This window comes from Pelodiscus sinensis, chromosome 10 (assembly GCF_049634645.1).
Source record: "Pelodiscus sinensis isolate JC-2024 chromosome 10, ASM4963464v1, whole genome shotgun sequence".
NCBI classification, from domain to species: domain Eukaryota; kingdom Metazoa; phylum Chordata; order Testudines; family Trionychidae; genus Pelodiscus; species Pelodiscus sinensis.
Genome location: NC_134720.1, coordinates 30555672 through 30580116, shown reverse-complemented (window position 1 = coordinate 30580116; position 24445 = coordinate 30555672). Strand labels below are relative to the sequence as shown.

The 24445-nt window shown below is 47.1% G+C and overlaps 1 protein-coding gene across 9 annotated transcripts in view; it reads left to right on the top strand.

Moving 5' to 3' along the window:
• VEPH1 (ventricular zone expressed PH domain containing 1) overlaps positions 1 to 23424 on the top strand; it is a 206920-nt gene extending 183496 nt beyond the window's left edge. For 8 of the 9 annotated variants that reach the window (XM_025184859.2, XM_025184857.2, XM_075937777.1 and 5 more), the window contains 2 exons: positions 14618 to 14754; positions 22608 to 23424. In XM_025184859.2, the coding sequence (XP_025040644.2) occupies positions 14618 to 14754; positions 22608 to 22844 (374 nt within the window). In that variant the 3' untranslated portion in view covers positions 22845 to 23424. The remainder of the gene's footprint in view (positions 1 to 14617; positions 14755 to 22607) is intronic. The other variant, XM_075937779.1, reaches the window with a different exon arrangement.
• Positions 23425 to 24445: the final 1021 nt, after the last annotated feature.

Genomic DNA, 24445 nt, shown 5'->3' with positions numbered 1-24445 from the left:
ACAACATAGATATGGCTAAGTCAGTGGAAGAATTCTTCTGTCAACCTAGCTATCACCTCTCAGAGAGGGTGATTAATTGCACTGACAGGGGTAAAAAACCCTTCTTTCAAAGCAGGAAGTGTGTACACTACAGTGATACGGGTGCAGAACTATAGCAGTGCTCCCATAGCAGCTCTCATGTCAAGATACCCTGAGTTTGTGTTGGGACCTCTCCCTGCCTTAAGTCAATGTCAAAATAACCATTGAGCTGAAGGGGATCAGGAGTGGGCGGGTTTGTAAAACCATCTGGAAATGTATCAGTCTGGGTAGATATTGATACTGTGCTAATTGTACTCTGTAAATCACTGTGTAGCAATATGACACTGTTACTATACAACTATGGAAACAATTTTTTTCCTTTCATCTAAAACTTGTTCATTCTTTTTTTATACCAAGGCCAAAATTCCCTTTTTATTTAACACTCGTCCACTAAACTTCACTACTTGATATTGCAGGTAAGTTTGTGACCGATATCATTGAGCTGTGTGTTTTTCAGTGTAGACACTTCATCATAGTGTTTTTGACACTTTGCCTTGTCAGGTGTCCTCTCCTCCCTCTGACTGTGCATGCAGTGGAAATTACTCTTTTGTAGAGACAGCAAAAACTGCATATTATAATGGGGACACAGTATCCTCCAGCAAAACATAACATGGCTGTTTGTGTGTTTCAAAAGGTTATTATCACATCCTAGAAAGTCTCATTCCCATTAGCAAGTGTGAACATGAGTGCTGGAAATGTAAAACCTTAAGTGAACAAATAAATGTGGGGTCAAAAGTTGTCTGCAACAAAATATATATGATGAGACACCAGTGGCAATGCCATATTCCTTTATTTTATCATGTGGCAAATTGGCCTAGCTTTTCAAGTGCCAGAGACCTTGCAGGCTAGCCAGTCTTGTGCATTTATCAGCTGTCAAAGGAATCATATTTTTCTATAAAGAGCTGTAAAGGCTCATTTGGAAGGAGTTGCAGGAGGCAGACTGGCTCCTGTAGTGAACCCTGAAGTGGGAGGGACAGAGGAGCTGTTTGGTGTTTTGCCTGGATTTGACTTTTGGGGAATAGAACTGTGCCTCATGCAGACTCTGCCCATGGCACTAAGTTTCTCATGGGTTGGGAAGGCACAAGCCAGCAGCCTATGTGCAGTGGAATGTATGGTCTGGCTCTGGAAGTGAGGAGAAATGCAGGCCCCAGCTAGCCAGAATCCAGTCTGGAGTAAGATGACACTGCAATTTAGAAAACTTGTTATACAAAAACCAATAAACCACAAAAACATGTTAATCAGAAGAATGAGCGTCTACTAACAGTAATTAAAAATTCCCCATCTCCTCTCATTACCTCCTCAACCCCAATTTGTCTCCTGTGAAAAAGCTTGAAAGAATAGACAGGACCAATATCCCAATCGTAAACAAATCCCAATCGTAAACAAATGTCCTTTTGAATCCAAGGGGAAGTAAATTCAAGAGTGTTCTCACAGAGGACTGTAGTTACAGCAGTGCTGGGATACCTCAGATAATATTGGGGACCCATTGTGCTCAGTACTGAACACAGACAATCAAAATAGACAAGAAAGACTAAAAGTGGGGAAAAGAAGGGGTAAGGCACAGACAGATTAAGTAACTTTCCTAAAGAGACCAGATGTCTGTGGTCAAGGGAAGATTGAATTTTGATTTCCTGGTTCTAATCCAGTGACTTTCCTCTCAGCCCCTGAAGAGGAATCATATATATAGTAGCCCAATGTCTGTGACTCTGTAACACTGAAACGCTGGCTGTTCCCTCTGGGTGGCGCTGTTGCCTCCCGTTGTAGTGCTCAGCTGACTTCTGCGCCACTCAGCCAGTCCGCCATGGGGGAGCAGGTGGCGCAAGCAGCCGTTTGGGTGCCGTGATGTACGTCACCTCCTCTCCCCCCTTCGCCTCCTGCCGTGGCACTCGGCTGACTTCTGCAAAAGTCAGCCGAGCACCATGGCGGGAGGCGAAGGGGGGCAGGGTGGTGACGTGCAGCGTGACAGTGGCTCCAGACCCTGCCTCCTGGCTGTGAACATCACTGCTCCGCCCCCCTTTGTCTCCCGCAGTGGCGTTCAGCTGACTTCTGCGCCGCTCAGCCAGGCTGCTGCATGGGAGCAAGTGGCACAAGTGACCATTTGGGCTCCGCGCTCCCCATGCAGCACAGGGAGCGTGGAGCTCAAATGGGCGTTTGGGCTCCACGGTCCCTGAGTGAGAGGCAGGAGGGAGAGGAGAGCTGAGAGAGAGGGGGGGGAGGCAGTATGAGGGGGAGAGAGAGAGAGAGAGAGAGACAGACAGACAGACAGACACGGAGCGAGAGACCAGAGGCTCAGGAGAGAAGACCGACGTAGAGGAGAGACCAGAAAATCCCGTCTTATGACAGGCTAATTGGCTAGTCATATATATAGTAGCCCAATGTCTGTGAACTCTGTAATGCTGAAATGCTGGCTGTTCCCTCTGGACGGCGCTGTTGCCTCCCACCGTGGCGCTTGGCTGACTTCTGCGCCGCTCAGCAGGGCCTCCACGTGGGAGCAAGCGGCGCAAGTGGCTGTTTGGGGGCTGCACTCCCCATGCAGCACGAGGGTGCTTGCGCTGCTTGCTCCCACGTGGCAGCCCGGCTGAGTGGCGCAGAAGTCAGCCGAGCACCATGCCGGGAGGCAACAGCACCGCCCAGAGGGAACAGCCAGGGGCCAGGGCCTGGACAAGTATGTGTCTCTGACGTCAGGAAAGGGCACCGGATTCAAAAGGAGGAAAGTGGAGCAGACACAGAGGACGCAGAGGAGACAGAGGCTGTGTCCAGACTCCATGCCTCCGTCGACGGAGGCATGTAGATTAGCCAGATCGGAAGAGGGAAATGAAGCCGCGATTAAAATAATCGCGGCTTCATTTAAATTTAAATGGCTGCCCCGATCTGCCGATCAGCTGTTTGTCGGCAGATCGGGAGAGTCTGGACGCGATGCCCCGACAAAGAAGCCTTTCTTCATCGACACAGGTAAGCCTCGTGAAACCAGGTTTACCTGTGTCGATGAAGAAAGGCTTCTTTGTCGGGGCATCGCGTCCAGACTCTCCCGATCTGCCGACAAACAGCTGATCGGCAGATCGGGGCAGCCATTTAAATTTAAATGAAGCCGCGATTATTTTAATCGCGGCTTCATTTCCCTCTTCCGATCTGGCTAATCTACATGCCTCCGTCGACGGAGGCATGGAGTCTGGACACAGCCAGAGAGGAGAATGAAGGAGGCAGAGGACAGTAAGAGAGAGAGGTAGAGAGACACAGCAGAGGGAGGAGAAGAGAAACACAGAGTGAGAGGCAGGACAGGGAGAAGAGAGAGAGAGATGGAGAGAGAGGCAGGAGGTGGATGAGAGCTGAGAGAGAGAGGGTGAGGCAATAGGAGGAGAAGAGAGAGCAAGGCCGTTTGTGCCTCTTGTTCCTGTGCAGTGGCCCAGCTGAGCGGCGCAGAAGTCAGCCGAGCACCACAGCGGGAGGTGAAGGGGGGTGGGGTGGTGACGTACACGCCCATAGGGCGGGGCCTGGACAAGCATGCATCCCCAACGGAGACAGAGGGGAGCGGAGAGAGAGAGAGAGTGAGAGGCAAGAGGGAGAGAAGAAAAAGGGAGAGATGGAGAGAGAGGCAGAAGGCAGAGGAGAGCTGAGGGAGAGGCGGGGAGGCAGTAGGAGGAGGAGAAAGAGAGAAAGATACACGGAGCGAGAGACCGGAGGCTCACAAGAGAAGACAGACATGGAGGAGAGACCTGAAAATCCCGTCTTATGACGGGCTCTTTGGCTAGTAAATCTAAGAATTGTCATCTTGAATGTCCCAGCTAATTTCAACTGCTTGTTGAGAGTACGACAGAGACAATACTCAGGGCTCTAAGTTATGTCCAGCTCAAGTCATAAATAGATTTATAGCTGAAAACTAGCACTTTGAACTGCACCTTGAAACCAGGTAGTACCCAGTGCAGTTGATGAAGTACGGGTGCAGCATGCACCAAACTGGAACCTCTGCTAAGGTAAACAAACAGACTGTCATTTGTTTCTCAGTAGAATTCAGGTTTTCCAGACACCTGATCATTGTAATCAGGTGCCACTGGAACCTCTGGTAAGTCACATACTGGACTAGATGATGTTTCCAAGGTTAGCCTTGCATGAATCTATTCTGGATGATAAGAATCGGTCTGCTGATGAAAGGCAGTGGGGGCAGTTGCCCCAGGGCCTGGCTATTCAAAAGGGTCCAGGCCTCCTGACCGCTGCTGCTGCAAGAGGAGTGGCAATCATAGCCCCTGTCTTCAACATCGCCACTGGAGTACTACACAGCACGGGGTAGGCTGGGAAGGGGGAGACATGATGTGGCATACTCCAGATGGTGCTAAGGGCTGGTCTCCCAATTCCACCCCTTCCACCTGAAGCCCTGCCCCGTCTGAGAACATGGACCTGCCACCATCCACCTTGCCCAGGGACCCGGCAAGTCTGTTGGCCCCCTGACAATAATACAGATAATTATGATGGGTTCTAGAAGAAAAATCATAATCTCCTTAAGATGTAAGTGCACGCAAGTCCCCTGCTGTTATCTGGAGGAGCTGAGGGGGCATGGCCCCTTCCTCTGACCATGTCTCCTGTGCTGGGAGCCAGGAGGAGGGGTTGGGAAGGAGCAGGGACCATTGCCCTAAGCCAGTGGTTCTCAAACTTTTTGGCCTGCGGCCCACCCCACTCAAGACAGACCTTTCCACGGACCATGAGTCAACTGCCCATGATGACAAATGGGTTCAGGAGAGGGTAGGAGTGTGGGGTCTGGCCAAGTGTGATGCATGGCCCACTAGTGATCTGCAACCATCTTGCAGGTGGGCCGCGGGCTCATGTTTCCCATTGCTGAGACCCTGCACCCCCGCCCTGCTCCTGCATCCTCTCTCTCACCAGACCCTCTCACCCGCAGGCCATTCCTGCACCTCCCTTCTCCCTCCCAGATCTCCACTTCTGCACCGAACCACCCCCCATCTTCAGCCTGTTCCTGCACCCAGCCTCCCATCCAGAACCCCCCCACCACCATCAGCCCATTTCTGCACCCAACCTCCCATCTAGACACCCAAACCCAGGGCTGCCCTTAGAATTTATGGTGCCCTACGCGAGATTATTAAACTGGTGCCCCTATGACTGACTTGTTCTTCCACCCTACTCCTTCCCCTTCCGAGAAACCCCAGCAGCCAATCCCTTCCCTCAGACTGTGCTGCAAACAGTGCATTCAGCTCTCTAGGACCCAGCCCTGCTGTTACATGCTCTACTGCTTCCTGTCAGAGGCATGCACAGCATATTTCATTAGGGTGTGCACCCAAAGAATTTTTTTTAAATGTACTCTTTGACACCCCCCCCATTAGTCACACCCCTGACCCCCATTAGCCATGCCTCTGGAGGCAACACTCTCAGGGCAAGATGGACACATGGCCAAAAGTAAAAGATGTCATGTGACACTCCCCCCCCCCCCAAGAACTTTTCCCACCATCCTCCTACCAATAGGGATTAGTTTGGCCCCCACCAAACCTCCCTCATGCAACTATCCTACAATTGCATTAATCCCATGTGTGTGACATTAACTCAGGGGGTGGAGAGGCTGAGGGAAGTGTGCTATCTCAGGCTGTGTCTACATTGGCACGATCTTGCACAAAAGCAGCCGCATTTTCGACAAAACTTGCTGCCTGTCTACACTGGCCGCGAGTTCTTGCGCAAGAACACTGACGTTCTAATGTACGAAATCAGTGCTTCTTGCACAAGAACTCTGATGCTCCCGCTCAGGAATAAGCCCTCTTGCGCAACTGTTCTTGCGCAAGAGGCCAGTGTAGACAGGCAACATGAATTTCTTGCGCAAGAAAGCACGATGGTTAAAATGGCCATCAGAGCTTTCTTGCACAAGAGAGCGTCTACACTGGCATGGATGCTCTTGTGCAAAGGCACATGCTAGTGTAGACACTCTCTTCTGGAAGAGTTTTTGCACAAGAATTCTTCTGCAAAAGAGTTCTTGCACAAAATCATGCCAGTGTAGACGTAGCCTAAGAGTTTCCTCCATGAGCAAAATGAATTTTGTGTTGTGCACCAGTACTGAGTTCATGTGGCTTGTTTGGAAGTGCCACTGGGGCACTCAAGTTATTAATAAATATCTTATAAACCTCTACCTTTTCCCTCTGCTGCCATGTCTCCTCCCCTTGCTCCATCAGCTCCCCAGGTGCCTGCTGCCCCCAACCCTCCACCCTCCTCTGCTGTCCTGACTCCTGCCCTTCTCAAAGCCCTCAGTCTTCCTGAGACCTGCCCCCCTCCACCAGCCCTTCTCTCCCCACTGTGCCCACTCCTCCAGTAGCCCCACTCTGATCATGTGAGCTACCCCTCTTCATCCCTTCTTCTAACACCTCCCTCTACACGCCTGCCCTGCCTCTCTCCTCTGGTGCTGGTCTCTCCCCTTCAGGTGTCTGCCCTTCTGCTTCACCCCCAGAATCCCCTGGCACCTGCACCTTCCCTTACCCCTGCACCATCCTGGTGCCTCCCCCTTCCCTTACTGCCCCTGCCCCCTTTTTCCCTGATGCCCACCCCCTCACCACTCTCTGCCCCATTCCCCTCCTACCCCTCTGTGCCCTCACACATGACTTGCTCCATCCCCACCTTTCTAATGCCCACCCTTCTTTTAAGCCTTCTCCCCTCCCCCTCCAGCCCCCAATGCCCTTCCCCTCTCCTCTCCCAGCATCACCCTGTCCCCCCTCCCACTGACACCTCCCCTCCTGCCCTTTTCCTCATTGTCTCCACTTGCCCCCCCCCGCATTAGTCTCTCCTGCACCCCGCCCCTTGGTGCCTTCCCCTTTCTTCTCCTGACCTGTCCCCCCCTCCCCTCAGCACAAGCCCCTCCCTCTCGCCTTGCCTCACCTCGCCTACCTTCTGCCATCCCGTTTGCAGGGCTGAAGTCTGCGGCAATCGAACCCCAGAAGTCCCCGCAGTCTGGGCTCCAGACCATGTGCTGGAGCCGGAGCTGGGCTGCTCAGCGCTCGCAGCTCCGGCCCATCACAACACGGCCGGTCCCGCCCTAGTGAGGCTCCGCTCCCCCCACAGCCCGCTCAGCACGTCTCCTGCCGAGGCCCAACTTGACCATTTTAAAAACAGTGCGTGACCCCACTCCCTCCAGCTCGCTGTGTGTGACCCCGCCCCCGGTGCAGCCCCGGCTCCCCCCGATGCTGCCGCCCGGGCTGACAGCTCCCCTTCCCCAGCTGGGGTCAGCTTGCTGGCCTCCTTGTCAGAGTCCCTCAGCCAGGTGGGGTCTTCTGGCAGGGCCGTAAGTGCCGGCAGCACCCCTACTGGCTCCAGTGCAGAGCGCACATGTATACTTCCCCTCCGTGCCGGGCCAGCAGAGTGGTTCCCCAGAAAGTGTGGTGCCCTACACGACTGCATACTCCACGTATGCCTAAGGATGGCCCTGCCCAAACCCCAGCCCGTTCCTGCACCCTACCTCCCTAAGGATCACTGCCCTAATCCATGGAAAGATTCCTGCATGTGTCACAAATCTTCTAGTACGCACATTGAAGGGTCTCGTACATCGTACTGGGGGATGGACATAAAGCAGACTTCACAGACCAGAAAATGAGGCCAGTAGTTTTTGCTGTATCCCCTGGTTGTTTCTCTTAGCCCATCAGCATCATCAGATCCATCTTCAATGAACTAGTTCTCATCTGAACCACAGACTCAGGCTGAAATGACCACTATCCGGCTCTGATGAAAGAGATGGTGCCATGAAAATTTGAAGGGTTCCACATGAACAAATAATTTGCAATGCATGATTTATCTTACAAATACAGCTTTTCCTGCATTGGAAACTTCCAGAAGTGGATCATGATTTATGCCAATGTATTTACTCAGCAATGTTTGAGCAATATTTGTATATAGAGTGAAAAATGTGACAGTGTGCAGTTCTTGTTTCACTATTTAAGGGTTGGTTAGTTGTGATTGGTCAAATGAGTCACGAAGATGTACCTTCTGTTCCCTAGAGCTCTTTACCTTCTGTAAATTAATATCTAATTAACTCAACAAACTTAGCTAGTTTGCAAGGGTGACTATGGGGTTAGTGATCCTCAGGATAAAGAACAAAACTACGGAGCCTGGATCAAATGTGTAGGCAGTGTCCATGCTAGTCTTTACAAAAATGCATGGTCTCTTATGGCAGAACCTCACCATTTAAAAGTCAGGTTCCACCGCTGTTTACACCTGCAGTTTGGCACTTGCTTTCATGAATGTTCAGGCCAGTAAAATTGAACTTCATGTGGATGAAAAGTGACCATGAAAGCAGAGGGAAGCTAAAAGCAGCTAGCATCAATAGGATGAGAAGTAGGGATGAGATATAGGAAAAACTATTCAGTCACCCATCCACTATGCCTACATATTGTTAAAGTCTCACAACAAGGGGTGGTTTCAAATGACATCAACTCTTGATAATATTATGCATTTCCATGACCTCCTCTTACCTTGTATTGGCTTCTAGACACAAATTAGAGATTCTTTCAAAAATTACCCACATTGATAAAAACCAGTCTCCTGAAAGTGTTACAGTTTTCTAGCTGTACCCATGCAAATGACAGCTGAGTTCACATAAGTCATAGTTAGGCTATTTTATTTCTCTCCGTTGCTAAAATGCATTTATTCTTATGAAAAATTAGGGGTAATATCTCACTTTTTCCATTGGCTCTCAAGAGATGCTCAGTACAAATGTATCTGTTCCAAAGTTAAGGGCTGTTGCAAAGGGGTAAATTAACAAACATAACACCATTAATCTAGAGAACTTGAGATGAACCTAGTGCAGAAGCAAATCAAGTTTTTCTGCATAAACATTTGCATATATCTACAAAAACTGAGGTTATACAGTGGTGGGGAAAGGCTTTTTGTTTCACTTTGTCTTGTCACGTCATGTCTCGCAACACATCGAGTATGACATGAAAGAATTCAACATACATAACATGACCTGCCACGAAGAGATGCAAAATATCGTTGAGGAATGTGGAGCATCGAGGGGGGAGCAACAGGAGAGAAACAGATTTAACCACAGAGACAAACAATTAGCTTTTCATGCTTGAGTAGAAATTTGGCATCCAGATTTTTGTTACTTCTGTCTTATTCCTAAAACACTTGGCCTCATCATTTACTAAATAGGATAATCTGGAATGAATCAGTGTTTTCACTGATGAAAGGAAGTCTAACATTAATCTTCCCAGTATAAACTGAAAATGTACCAGGTTTAAAAAGAATACAGTAGACGGCTTTTACTCATGCTTGAATTATATATAATATGTGTGTTTAATATCTATATACAACTTAGAACACAGCTTTATCATCTCTGTTTAGAGGTAAAATATGTTTTAACTATTTAGAATCTTTTGTAGAGCAATTACAAGAATACAAGAAAACCTCTCTTCACAGCAGCTGGAGTCCAAGGGGAAGAAGCCCCGTCAGACAACACTAGCAGAGCTGGAGAGAAAATATCCATTCTTGGGCTAACTCTAAAGAATAACATTTTGTTTGTATTTCAGGAACCAGACAGTGGGTAACAAATAGTGTTGTATACATATAGACTGCATCTAGACTGGCATGATTTTGTGGAAATACTTTTAATGGAAAAGTTTTTCCGTTAAAAGTATTTCCGCAAAAGAGCGTCTAGATTGGCACAGATGCTTTTGCACAAAAAGTGCTTTTGCACAAAAGCATCCGTGCCCAGTATAGACGCTCTTTTGAGCAAGAAAGCTCCGATGGCCATTTTAGCCATTGGGCTTTCTTGCGCAAAAACTTAAGACGCCTGTCTACACTGGCCCTCTTGTGCAAGTATTCTTGCGCAAGAGGGCTTATCCCTGAGCGGGAGCATCAAAGTATTTGCACAAGAAGCACTGAATTGTTACGTTAGAACGTCAATGCTCTTGCGCAAATTCAAGTGGCCAGTGTAGACAGCTGGCAAATTTTTGCAAAACGGCTGCTTTTGTGCAAAATCTTGCCAGTCTAGACACACCCATAGAGTTAAGCCTCCTTAGAGACTCCAGAGGACGTTCTCAGAGTTGTCATGTCTATTTTCTGTGGGCTAGATGATGACTCTGCACCCATGCAGGGGAGTGTAGAGAAATAAGACCTTCCATGACACATCAACTTGGGCTACCTAGACATTGGGTCCTTATGCATACAAGAAAGAATGGACTACACCCATTGTCTACTCCCTTCCCCCCCCACCTTCACACAATCTGGAGCAGGTGGGCAGGAAGGGGTGAGGAATGTTTTGAACTTTATCTCTTTTTCTGTAAACACTGGCAAGTAGTCAGCTAAAGCAGAGTGGCAGTCATAGCTTGCTAAGGGTATAAGACAGCAATAAATTATTGTCATTTCCTCCTCCTCTGCCCTGAGCAATGGTGGCCTCAGGAAAGGAACTAAGACTCTGAGGTGGGTCTCTGATTAACAGGCCCTACTGGGGCTGTTCTGAGGTGATGCTCATGAAGCAACATCCTTTGCTTAAGGCTATGCCTACCATCCTAATATTGCCCGGTGTGCTTTAGAATGACAAGCAGGAACTCGTTATAATACCGGAGCTGCTGTTTTTTACAAGCAGGGTAGTTTGTCCATTCATTCGTTTGGTTTTTATGTTAGAATATTCTTTTTTAGTATGTCTGCTGTATCAGAGTTACTTCAAATCCTGAAACCCTGCACACTTCCCATTGATGTTCAGCCTGTCACACAGTCCATGGACATTGTGAGCAGAGGGTGAAGGATATACACAGCCTTATAAATGCAGACACATTTGTAAATAAGACTCTGAGGCACTTTGAAGCTAATTATAATCTTTAATGCACATGCACATCAAAGTGATTTTTAAACATTGATAATGAAACCCATGTGAGGGAAATATATGTTGCCTCTATATGTTCTTTCCTTGGTTGTTTCCTTTTAAAATAATCTGGATAGACAACCATAACAAGTAGCTTTTGTGCACATCATGGCTCTATATAGAGGCTCACTGGACTGGAAAACAGTTGAGTTGAAGATGGAGCCTCCAAGGGAACCCTTTTTTTTGTTGAATATCGACTCCTTCTATTATTCCTCGAAGCATTGTGGCACATTACTCTAATAATGCTATCATATATATATAGTAGCCCAATGTCTGTGAGTCTGTAATGCTGTCGTACATGGCCCCTCCCCCTGGCCATGTACGTCAGCGCCCCTCCCCCTTCTCCTCCCTCCGTGGTGGCTCAGCCAGTCCACGGCGGGGGATCAATTGGCGGCAAGCGGCCGTTTGCGGTCCACGCTCCCCGTGCATGGAGAGTGCGGACCGCAAGCGGCTGCTTGTTGCTGCTTGCTCCCCCACCGCGGCCTGGCTGAGCGGCACAGCACTCAGCCAAGCCACCACAGAGGGAGGGGAAGGGGGCGGGGCTCTGACGTACACATCCAGGGGGTGGGGCCATGTATGTCACCACCCCTCCGCCCTTCTTCTCCCACCATGGCGCTCAGCTGAGTGCTGCGTCCCTCAGCCGGGCCGCCGCGGGGGAGCCAGTGGCGCAAGCGGCTGTTTGGGCTCCCCCACGGTAGCCCGGCTGAGTGTGCAGCGTTCAGCTGAGCACCACGGAGGGAGGGGAAGGGGGCAGGGCGGTGATGTACACAGCCAGGGGTCAGTGCCATGTACATCACCGCCCCTCTTCCCCTCCCACTGTGGCGCTCGGCTGAGTGCTGAACCCCTCAGCTGGACCGCTGCTGGGGAGGAGGGACGAGGCAGTGATGTATACAGCCCTGCCCTCTGGCCATGTACGTCACCACCCCGACCACCTCCCTCGCGGCGGCCCGGCTGAGCAGGCAGCACTCAGCCGAGTGCCACGGTGGGAGGGGAAGGGGAAGGGGGTGGGGAGAGATGGAGGAGAGAGAGAGTCAGGAGGAGGAGGTGAAAAGAAAGGGAGAGTGAGAAGCAGGAGGGGGAGAAGAGAAAAAAAGAGACAGAGAGAGAGGCAGAAGGTGAGAGAGGCAGGAGGTGGAGGAGAGCTGAGAGAAAGAGGGGGAGGCAGTAGGAGGAGCGAGAGAGAGAGAGACGTAGCAAGAGACCGGTGGCTCAGGAGAGAAGACCAACCATCAGGAGAGACCTGAAAATCCTGTTTTATGACGGGCTAATTGACTCGTATTTATGTAGAGTATAAACATAAATTCAGACAGGTGATTATGCTGCTCCTCTATGACCTTAAAATCTATGCATCTAGAAAAAAAAGCCTACCCATGCTGTACCTAAATGTCCAACTTTATTTACTTCTCTTTAATGAGTGCCACTTAAGAAGAGAGGATGCCAAGGTGTGGTGTTTTTTTTTTTAATAAATCTATACAAACCTCTTTCTGAAATTCAGAATCCTTGGTTGTGAGATCATACGTTCACACTTAGCAGTGGAGTTGGAATATGTTAAGTGCCAAACTGTTATTGAAGGAGAAAAGTAAACATTGGGTATCCAGGATCTGTCTTGTGTTGCTCTACTCCAGAAATTGTGTTCCAGGTGTTGGAATAATTGTATTATTTTAGGCAGGCATACGTGATACAAAATATCACATTACTGACATTGGTGTCATGAGATTTGATTGTGCAGGTCATTCTTGGTTTGACTGAAGTATGAGGATTGTTTTTCACAGCATTTTATGCTAATATTAAATGATTCTGCAGCCTCCCTTATTGAAGGACCTAGAGAGATTAATGATGATTAAGCCAATGGGTTTCTCTTAAAAATGTAGGGCTAGTTTGTGAACTATAGAAGCAATAGAGTAAGTAAGTAGCAAATAAATCTTTCCCCTGACACGAAGCAAGAAGGCTTTTTCATTAGAAATGTGCCTAATATCTTAATTTTGGACTGGGATTTTCTAAGGAACCTAAGGAAGACCGGGGCTAACATCCAGTGGTATTTAGGTACCTAACTCCCTTAGAATCCTAGTCCTTATCTTTAATTGGCTCTATGGAAATGACTAAAAAATAAAGAAAATGTGAATTTAAATGTGAGTGTTATCCTTTGTGTGGGTTTTCAATACATCCTATAGAATTCTATAGCAGGAATATAAACAAAGTTATCTTCTTATCAGATTCCATGGGACTTTTTCGTAAGGCGTGATTGGGCCAGTGCAGGTAGCATTTTTCATTTCAGACTTCAAGCATTTTGAAATTGAAATAGAGTAGGTTTGTGCAAGTAGTTTACTTCCATTACTTTAGAACAAATGCTACTGCAATATTGACTTCAATTGCTAATGAATTAAATGTACAGTACTAAGTGACAGTCAGTAAAAGTGCACTGCTAAACAGTAAGCTTTTTGCAAAATAGTTGTTATTAGAAGAACAACAACTGGGTCAGACGAATGGTCCATCTAAGCATGTCTTCCAACAATGGCCAATTCCAGGTGCTTCAGAGGGAATGAACAAAACCCATATTCATCAAGTGATCCATCCCCTGTCAACCATTCCCAGGTTCTGGCTAAATGAGGATAGAGAACCTTTAGACTTTAGAGAATAGTTTTGCATCCCTGCCTATTCTGGATAACAGCTATTGATGGATCTATCCTTCATGAACTTATCTTGTTCTTTTTAGAACCCTGTTATAATCTTGGCATTCACAACATTCTCTGGCAAAGAGTTCCATAGATTGATTGTGCGTTGTGTGAAGAAATACTTCCTTCTGTTTGTTTTAAAACTGTAGCATATTAATTTCATTTGGTGATTCCTCCCTCTCCTCCCCAGTTCTTGTATTAGGAGAAGGAGTAAATAACACTTCCTTCTTTACTTTCTCCATATTAACCATGATTTTATAGACCTTTATCTTATCTCCTCTTTGTCCTTTCTTTTCCATGCTGAAAAGTCCCAGTCTTAATAATCTCTGCCCATATGGAAGTTGTTCCCATACCCCTAATATTTTTGCTGCCCTTTTTTGAATCTTTTTCCAATTCCAATATATCTTTTTTGACCAGATCTGCACAAAGTGTTCAAGATGTTGGCATACCATGGATTAATATAAAGGCACCCAAAGAGTGTTAGTATAGACAGATGAAAGTCACTGTTTTTTCAAAGAATGTGCAACCTAAAAAGGGAAGACAGGAGAAAACCTAGAGCATAGCTGTTATTTGGGGGAGAGGAGAACAAAGGTCATGAGTCTGCTTTTTGTCATTCTAGATTTATCTTGCTGAATCATGTATTGATTATTCTGTTAAACGTATGCCTTGTTGTATAAGATTTTGTGTAAATATTGCCAGATTGGATAATAAGCTAAGTAGAAATAGGAAACAGGTGGATGAATACGCAGTAGTAAGAGTTAGGAGAAGAAAAGATGAAGGGAAGAGGGAACAATGTAGATCATCCACTCTATCAGGCCTATTATACAAAATGGATCCTTCACAAGTAGTGGACTGCAACACCTTTCTTCAATCATGGCTGAATATTTTGAGGCAGAGGGGAAATGTGGTCTTGTGGTTTATACAGCAACACTGCAAAACTGATTTTTGGTTTGGAGAAAAATTGTGCCTCCTTCTGAGACAAGAGAGAGGAAATGAATAACTTCCTCGTTACATTTTTCCTCATTAGTTGTAAATCAAGATGGACAACCTCTGATTGAAGGCAAGCTGAAAGAGAAGCAAGTTAGATGGAAGTTTATCAAAAGGTGGAAAACTCGCTATTTCACTCTCGCTGGCAACCAGCTTCTGTTTCGCAAAGGAAAATCAGTAAGTTAGAAGAACATCACTTTGGTTTGCTCACTTCCCTTCCCAGCATTACCTTCTCCCTGGAGCTTTTCAAGACTACTTATTCTATATTCTCCTCACACTACATTACTAAGTTCAGCCAGTGGTTTGCTGGCTAAGCTTGTATATACTGTTGAAGGGCTTTTGCCTCTTCCTGTGGCAAGAAAGGTTGGATTTTCATAGGCCCTTGGCATTGGCCTAAGAGTTAGGCAAATGCTGCACACATCTGAAAATCCCTCTCTGCATACTTTAGGTCCAGTTCTGCTCTGAGATCAAAGGATGCAACTCCCATTGTCTTCAATGGAAGTTGCATCCATGTGATATGGGTAGACCAGTCGCTCTCTACAGTCCATGGAGTACTAGTGATCCGCAGCCACCTTGCAAGTGGGTCATGGCTCAAGCTCAGCCCTTTCCCATACCATCTTCCTGCACCGGGGAGTCTTTAACTGGCACTCCAGCCTTGAGCCTCCCCGCTCATGCAAGGTTGGAGCTCCAGTACCAACTTCCCACTGGGGAAGGGGAGGAGAAATACACAAGACTCACTACCAGATCCAGCTCCTGGGGGGAGTAAGCAGCTCCAGATGCACTGTGACTCTCCCTCCCCCATCTGGAGGACCTGCAGCACAGTGACACACTGCCTGGAGGCTTTCCCCACTGCTTCCATTGGCCAGAATCATGGCCAATGGGAGCAGTGGGAAGTCATGCCTGGGACACGGTGCCTGGGAGTGGCGGAAGGGCACAAAGCCAGGCAAGCTCCTCCCCCCCATTCCCTCTTGTCCAGACTGTGCACTCCCAACCCCCTTACACAGAGAGAGAGAGATTGCTCCTGCACCCTCCCTTGCTTCTGCACCCTTCCCCCGGCCAGACACTCTGCACCCTCCTTTGCTCCTACACCCCTTCTCTGGCCAGACATCTCATCTCCAGACCAACCTGGCATCCTTCCTCCCAGCCAGACCTCACCTCCTCACCCTCTCCTGCACCGAGACTCCCAGACAGATCCCTACTATTAGCCTGCTCCAGCACCATACTCCCCACCCAGACTTCCCACCCCCTCCCCATCCCTATCCCAGTCCTTGGAAGCCCTGTCCTGCACACTGAACCCCTAATTTTTGGCCTCATCTGGGAGGGCTCACAAAATCTACTAACCCCAGGATCCCAAAAGAGTTAATTTGGCCTGTGGGAAGCCCTGAACCTTGGTTCTCCCTGCCCCATCTCCTCGCCCTGCCCTTGGGGGTGGAGCACCAGGGGAGTGAGGTATCTCAGTGGGGACCACATCAATGAGAGTTGGGTTTTTTTGTTTTGGGGGGGTTGCCTCTCACTTGTGTGGCCCCCAAATGATTTTTCTGTGAATCAGTGGCCCCCAACCCAAAAAAGGTTTCCCATTCCTGCCATAAATAAAAACAACATTAGAAACTTTTGTTTTGGACATAAACTTGGTTGGTGGTTGGCTGGTGGTCCACCGAAAGGTTTGTGTTGAGTGGGGTAAGCTGTGGGCCAAAAAGTTTGAGAAATACTGAGGTAGACTATGCCCCTAAAATCTTTTATGATTTCTTTAGTTGGTTACCTCTAGTTAAGAGTACCCCAAAGGTCAGGGTTTAATTTAGTACAAAGTTTGTTTGTTTGTTTGTTTGTTTGTTTGTTTGTTTTAAACAATGGGCTATTTCTGTTTAACTGAATAATCCACAGTGACATTATAATCATTACCAGAAAGGAAACACACAAATTATTGCTGAAAATGGGATAACAATGCAAGAGTTCTCTGTTTCTCCCAGTAAAGGGCTAAATTCTGTTCTCAGTTGTCCCAGTGTATAAATCCAGGCGAAGTGAGAGAGAAATTTGGCCCACGCTAATAGTGCAAAATTAATTTCAGTACTTCTTATTTATTAAACACTCTGAGTGGAAAATTACTTTCTTCGGCCCTTAGCAATTGGCATTACCAAACACTACAAAATGGCCTTTTTGTTTAGTGTCAGGAACACTTCTAGAGAAGTTCCAAGGCAGCAGCCTCTTATCAGAGCCTGGCTGAAATTTTGACTGTAAAGCTTAATTTTGATTCTAAAGAGTGTTTATTACCATCTATAAACAAAATCAAATGCTGTAAACTTCTACAATGGCTGTTTGAATCCCTTCCTTTCATGGCAATAGTACAAAGTTGTGTCCCTGATGCACTCATGCCTTTTTTGGACAAATTCAGGCCATCAAAAAGGGGCTGATTCATAAAGGACATTAGATCATTAGATCGTCATTGCTTTTCTGGAAAAGCAAGTGGCCAGTGTAGACAGCTGGCAATTTATTCCGGAAAAGCGACTGATTTTCCGGAATAAGTGGCAAGTGTAGACACAGCCCAGATGTATGGAGTAAGGAGTTCATGGTACAAATAAATAACAGAGAAAGAGAGGGGATGGGGAGGGAAAGAGAAGGAAAAAGTAGGAAAAAATATTGTCAATTAGAGTGTCGGTGCCAAATGAGGCTAATAGAGTGGGCTCTGCCACAAAAACTTGTAGTGTAGACATAGCCTTGGTGTCCACTCTAAGAAGTAGAAGGTCTTACGCTTCAAAGCAAGATCTGACAGTGTCTGTCTTGTATGTTAGTCCCACAACGGGAACAGCCAACAGATGGGAACAGTTGTATCCTGTTATTTAGCTGTATGCCTTTTGTGGAAAACACCAGTTTAGTTCTCTCTTCTTAAAGATATGGGAGAAACACGTAGAAAAGGTGTTGTTTTTAGTAATGCATGTTTGCATAGACTGTCTGCTTCTAGAGAAGACACACTACCTTACACCCATCAAACTGTAGTGCTGGGCCTGAGATTTTTAAAACACAAATTAACCTCAACACTGCAACATAGCTATTTAGTTCATAGGCACAGCTGCAGTTGTGAGGACTAGCCTACTTGACATGCTACTAGTACCCAGATTTATTCTGTCTCCTTTACTTTAGAAATCTTAGATTTGAATACAAAATCATTCCAAATCACAATTTCAAAACAGGAGAAAATACAGATTTTTCTGGGATTTTCATTACTCCACACAGTGAGGGTTCCATCCCTACAAACCCTCTGCATGGAGTCAATGGGCCTTCCCTGATCAGATCGTCCACGTGATCTGTGCATCATTTACAATACAATGTAACCTATTAAGCTGCACAGTCATAGGTAATGGCTAGTTAAGTCAGTTTTACATAATCCACGTCACCTGCACGTGGTGTTTATTTTAGTTATTTGAACTGGAAGGTATTTGTGTCTGGTTTAGTACTAAAACCCTCCACCCTGCTCATTCTCCTGAATTGTTAAACAAGGAGTAGTATTATGTGAATAATCTCCCTTTGCCTCAGTGCAGATTTGAAAATATTAACCAAACACAGAAGAAGTATTGTGAAATAGCCAGCTGGCTATGCCTGAATATTCCTGTAGGCCTGTCGCTACCCTTTTGCCTTTAAAATAACCATGCTAACAATATTTGCTCTGTGCAAGCAATTATCTGGCCAGTGGGTGAAAGGGAGGTAAAGGAAAACTAAAATCTGAGCAGCACAGATGAATTGATCTCCACAGCCATTAATACCATAAAAACTACAATGGCTCCCATCCACAAAATCCAGGATTTTGTTTCAGGTCTATGATTGGTTTGCATTTCCTTGGACACCATAAAAAAAACTGAGTAAATTGCATGGACATCCCCTGGTTTGATTCCATATCCTTTAAAGGGTCTACATTGGGGATCAGTCATTCTGCCTACCACTGCCCACTGGCCATTCAGGGGTAATTAATTGGGCTCATTTCAACATTAACCCCTATGCACCAGCCTCTGTCTGGCTAGAAGAAGGGATGAAGTTCATGAAGTGGCAACACAGCTCCCTAGAGAGCCATGCTTCGGTGGATGAGGAACAGGCAATCCATACTAATGCCACAACATCTCATGGATTGGGGGCTGTTAGAAAGTCACAATTTTTGCCTATTCCATGAGCTTAATAAACACTTTATCCCGGAGAGAACGGTAGTTAGGAATTTCAATTCCCTCCTGCAGGATTTACCTCAATTAGAATGCCTATCCCCTCACTACCTCATTTTCCCCACTTGAAAAATGGTGCTACCATTTCATTGATTTACTCGTATGCATAAAATGAACATATTCAGGGCTTTGTGAGCTGTCCAGTCCTTCAACATATTCACATACATCTGTCCCCCAATGTGTGCAAACAGGCATTGTCAATCCTAATAAACGCATTAGGAAAATGTATTTCCAACATTTTGCCAAAATATTTACAATGCCCTAGCTCCCGGGGCTATGGTTAAGAAGTGAACCAAGTAATATTTGCAAAGGGCATTTAATGTATAAGGAACCATTGGCAGTCTCAGCAGAGAAAATGGCTGAACAGAGAGCTCAGCAACTGAGTATGCCTAAAGCCTTTGCTCCTCCTGATCTTTCCGAGGCAGCATGAGGCACAGCCACAGGACATAGGGGAAATGTGCACTGTTGCTCTCTGGGCAGGCCTGCTGACTAGATGGGCAAAGGGAGTTGTTGTCCCGGAGCCCAGCGATTCAAAGGTGACCAGGGCTCCTGGTTGCAGTTGCTGCTACTGTGGCAGCTGCTGGAACCCTGGGCCTTTTAAATCAATGCCAGAGTGCTGCGCTGCTTGCTCCATGTGGCTCTGAGGCAGGGGGAGAGGGTGCTGTGCTCTGGGCAATGATGGGGGCTGGCTGCCCTTCAGCACTGCCTCTTCTGAGAGCATGGAGCTGCCTCTCCCCACCTTGCCCAGGGCTGTTGGTTCCCTTTTGTCTGGGCTCTGAATTCATGGAACACTTCAGGTTCCAGGTGTGTCATTCAGGCACCTTTCACAACCCTTAAAACTAGGGGCTGAGAGAGGGGGCATTATCACAGTCCTGTATTAGTAGCTAATTTCAACCCACTGCAAAAGAGTGGGAGTAACATGCCAATGCTAAGATAGAAAAGTTCATGGGTTACTGTGCAACCTTTACACAAGTAGCTCTAATTGGATTAGCTGACGGAGACAGGATTTTGTAGGGGACTGTGGCACCCAAAACCTATTGAAGTTCAATAAGAGTTAGGGTATGTCTACACAGCGAAGTTATTTCAAAATAACTTTACCAGCGTCTACACAGCCAAACCGCTATTTTGAAATTAAATCAAAATAGCGGAGCGCTTATTTTGAAATTGGTAAACCTCATTCCACAAGGAATAGCGCCAATTTTGAAATTGCTATTTCAAAATAAGTGCTGTGTAGACTCTTATTTCGCAATAGGGGGCCTCCAGCCCTTCCCACTCTGGGCACAACCAAGAAAACTCCTCTCCCTCCACTCCTCTCCGGAGCCCTTAAAGGGGTAGACTCTGGCCACAGTACCTGTGCCAGCTCCAAGCCTGCCAGCCCAGAGCCAGCAGTCACTGCACCTGACCCAGTGGCCCCAGCATGAGCCAGGCAGCCAGTGCCAGCCAGCCCTCCACTGCTCCCCAGGACAGTCTGCCAGCTCCCAGAGCCTGCCAGGGGCCAGAAAAGGCGGATGCCTGCCTGGTCCAGTGCGGAGATCAGAGACCTAATTCAGGTTTGGGGGGATGCCTCCAACATCCATGATCTCCGCACTAAACGGAGGAATGCAACCGTCTACAGGCGAATGGCTGCCAGCCTGGCCACCAAAGGCCACAGGTAAACCCAGGAGCAGGTTCGCATGGAAATAAAGGAGCTGCGGCAGGCATATGCCAGGCCCACAGGGGGCAGCTCCCAACCAGGGGCAGACCCAGACTCCTGCCCCTATTTTGATGCCATGGACTGCATCCTGGGGGGCAGGACGGTCTGTGCCCCTCAGGTGGTCATCAACCCTGGGGCAGAGCTTGCTGCCTCCTGTTGCTCCAGCCCCTGCTACCTCCCCAGCTACCGTTCCTCCTCCCACTCCTTCTCCCCCTCCCGCTTCGTCCTCCCCACATCCCCGGGGACGCTGAGGTCCCCGCACCCACAGTGCTGGGAGAGAGTTGGGCCAGCGAGACCCCCAACCCTGAGCCCTGAGCTTCTCCTCCCCTTTCCTCCCCTTGCCTCCCCCTGCCAGCTCCCTCTTCCCAGGTTTCCCCCTCCTCTCTCCCACTCTCCCTCCTCTCCTCTCCCACATTCTTTCCCCAGTCTCACCTCAGTTTCATTCCCCTTCACCCAGTTTTGTTAAAGAAAGAGGCTTTGTTGTAATGAACATGTGTCTTTTATTGTACAGCAGGAAGGGGGGTTAGGAAGGGGTAAGTGGAAGGACGTGAGGGAGGAATGAGGCACAAGCCCCCAGTGGGGCACACCAGGGAGACTGTTACTGCCTGCAGAACATGCTGCCAGGCTCACAGCAGCAGGTCCAGGAGAAGCACCAGAGTGCCCAGGGGTGGCTCCGGCTCCATGCTGCAGAGTTCTGTGGTGTCTTGAGTGAGGGCAACCAGAGCACGCAGAGAAAAAAATGCTTTGCCGTCCTTCAGTGAGGTAGGTAAGCAAGCGAGGAAACCTTAGAACTGGCTGTCCAGGGGGGTCCCTTTAAGCACAGGTCTCAGATAGCCTCAGGCAGCAGCCACACAAGGTAACTCCTAACCTGATGCCCTGCCAGAAACGGTTCCAGCTGGCCTTAAATGCAATTCAGCATCCTATCAGTGTGGACGTGCTATTTCGAAACAGCAAAACGCTATTTCGAAATCCATTTTGTGTCTAGACGCATTATTTCAAAATAAGCTATTTCAAAATAACTATTTCGAAATAAAATATTTCAAAATAACCCTGGGTATGTCTACACTACCCCGCTAGTTCGAACTAGCGGGGTAATGTATGCATACCAAACTTGCTAATGAAGCCTGGGATTTGAATTTCCCGGGCTTCATTAGCATAAAGCTGGCGCCGCCATTTTTAAAAGCCGGCTAGTGCGAACCCCGTGCCGCGCGGCTACACGCAGCACGGGCTAGATAGTTCGAACTACGTAGCCATTCCGAACTATCTGTACTCCTCGTGGAACAGATAGTACAGATAGTTCGGAATGGCTACGTAGTTCGAACTATCTAGCCCGTGCCGCGTGTAGCCGCGCGGCACGGGGTTCGCACTAGCCGGCTTTTAAAAATGGCGGCGCCGGCTTTATGCTAATGAAGCCCGGGAAATTCAAATCCCGGGCTTCATTAGCAAGTTCGGTATGCATACATTACCCCGCTAGTTCGAACTAGCGGGGTAGTGTAGACATACCCCCTTATGGTATGTCTACACTGCCACCCTAGTTCGAACTAGGGTGGCTAATGTAGGCATTCAAAGTTGCAAATGAAGCCTGGGATTTAAATATCCCAGGCTTCATTTGCATCTTGCCAGGCGCCACCATTTTTAAATCCCCGTTAGTGCGGACTCCGTGCCCGCAGCTACATGCGGCACGGAATAGGTAGTTCGAATTAGGCTCTCTAATTCGAACTACCGGTACACCTCGTTCCATGAGGAGTAACGGCAGTTCGAATTAGAGAGCCTAATTCGAACTACCTACTCCGTGCCACGTGTAGCCGCGGGCACGGAGTCCGCACTAATGGGGATTTAAAAATGGCGGCACCCAGCAAGATGCAAATGAAGCCTGGGATATTTAAATCCCGGGCTTCATTTGCATCTTCGAATGCCTACATTAGCCACCCTAGTTCGAACTAGGGTGGCTGTGTAGACATACCCTTAGATACTAAACTCCTTTAGGCTCCTTTACAAATTCCAGTCTCAGTGCTCCCCAAAGTGAGTAAGAGTTGCACAGTCTACAGCAACGGATGTAGCTACTTTGTAGGAACAACAAAAGTTTTCTGTCTGAACTGACTGTTGTGTTCCCTCCCCCACCTTCTGTGTTTTAGAAAGATGATCCAGATGACTGCCCCATTGAACTCAGTAAGGTACAGAGTGTGAAAGTTGTGGCCAAGAAGCGCAGGGACCGCAGCCTTCCTCGGGCCTTTGAAATCTTCACCGACAACAAGACCTATGTTTTCAAGGCTAAAGATGAGAAGAATGCTGAAGAGTGGCTTCAGTGCATTAATGTGGCTGTAGCACAAGCTAAAGAAAAGGAAAGCAGAGAGGCAACCACATATCTGTAAAACTGTCAGTCTGTGTAACACTGAGCTTTTGCATCTGCCTTTGAAATGCAAAGACACTTCATCCTGTTTATCTCAGAACCAAACAAAGTGGTAAGAAAAAATCTTAGGTCCAAGTCTGCACCCCCTCATTTGTGAGACTGGCTTTGTGGAATCAGTGGTTTTAGCTACTCATGAGAACACGTAAGTGAGTAATGGCTGCAAGATCAGGCCCACAGACACTTACTTTTGGCACCAAAGTAGCTCAGAGCAACTCATCTAATTGCTACAAAGTGAATATCTTTCCAAAGGTGACTTTAGTTAATGGCTAATGCGGTAAAACAGGTACCTTTGGAACATGCAAAGAATTTACATAACAATTTCTGTATTTTGCCACATGTGTAATTGTTAGATGATAGCAGTAGGAAATGATATTGACAAGCTAATCTGAGAGACACTTGTATGCAGAAGCCACCGTGTAGCACTATTTTTCAGCATGTACATTTACTTTTTCCTCACTTTGTTACATAAGAAGCTAATCTAGAATGTTAACACCTTCCTGAAATTAAGTGGTTTATGTAATAAAATTCAATATTCCAAGCTATTTTTGCCTGTCCTTTTAAGGTGACTAGATACAGGCTGAAGTGTGTATACGTATGTGATTATATTGTGTTGGTGATGGCTGTATCTAATTTCACCCTTTTGCTAAAATCAACAAAACAAAACTTCTTCCAGACACTAACATTGGCAGAGAGGTTTCAAAGCCCTGTCATTTCCAAAAGGCCGTTTTCATAGGAAAACGTTTCAAATGAAACATTTTAAGTGTTCTAATTATTATTCTTTGAAAGATTTGTGTCTTTGTTTTGATGAAAGGGACCATAGTATATTTTTGATTGTTTCTTGAAAATGCAAAGAGACTACAAAGCCAGAAATGCATTCAGCTGTGCAAAGGATCCTCTATTTTACATGGCTTCCACTAGGTCAATATCTGGCCAGTCTGTTTAGGTTTCAAATCATAGTCATGGCTTTAGGAGAAATGGGTATATGCTAAGATGCAATTCAGGCTACTGGCTAGAGTAGGACTTGGGTGGTTTCAATTTCAGAGTTATATTTAGTATCATGAGTTTTCATAGGCACAACCCACTTCTTCAGATGAGTGAAGCAAAAGGGAGAGAAACCCCAAATTTAAAGCAGAAAAAGAAGGGAGAGGGGGAGGGAAAAAACCTGTCAATTATAGTGCTCATGCTAAATGAGGCTATTGAGTGGGTGGTAAGTATCCCATACTTAGCTTTTGATGTCATTTGAGTGTTGAATATAACAGCCCATTCAGTTCATATCTTTGTTCAATCCCTGGGAAATAGTGTCAGATTTGCATGTGAAGACTAGTTCCACAATCTCTCTCTCTAGTTGGTTCCTGAAATTATTTTGTAAAAGAATGACTATTTTTAAATCCATTAATGAGTACCCAGGCAGGTTGCAATGTTTCCCCATAGGTTTCTGTGTGTTACCATTTTGAATGTCTGATTTGTGTCCATTAATTCTTTGTTGTAGAGACTGTCCAGTTTGGCCAATGTACATGGCAGCAGGGCATTACTGGCACTTGATGGCATGTATCGCATTAGAGG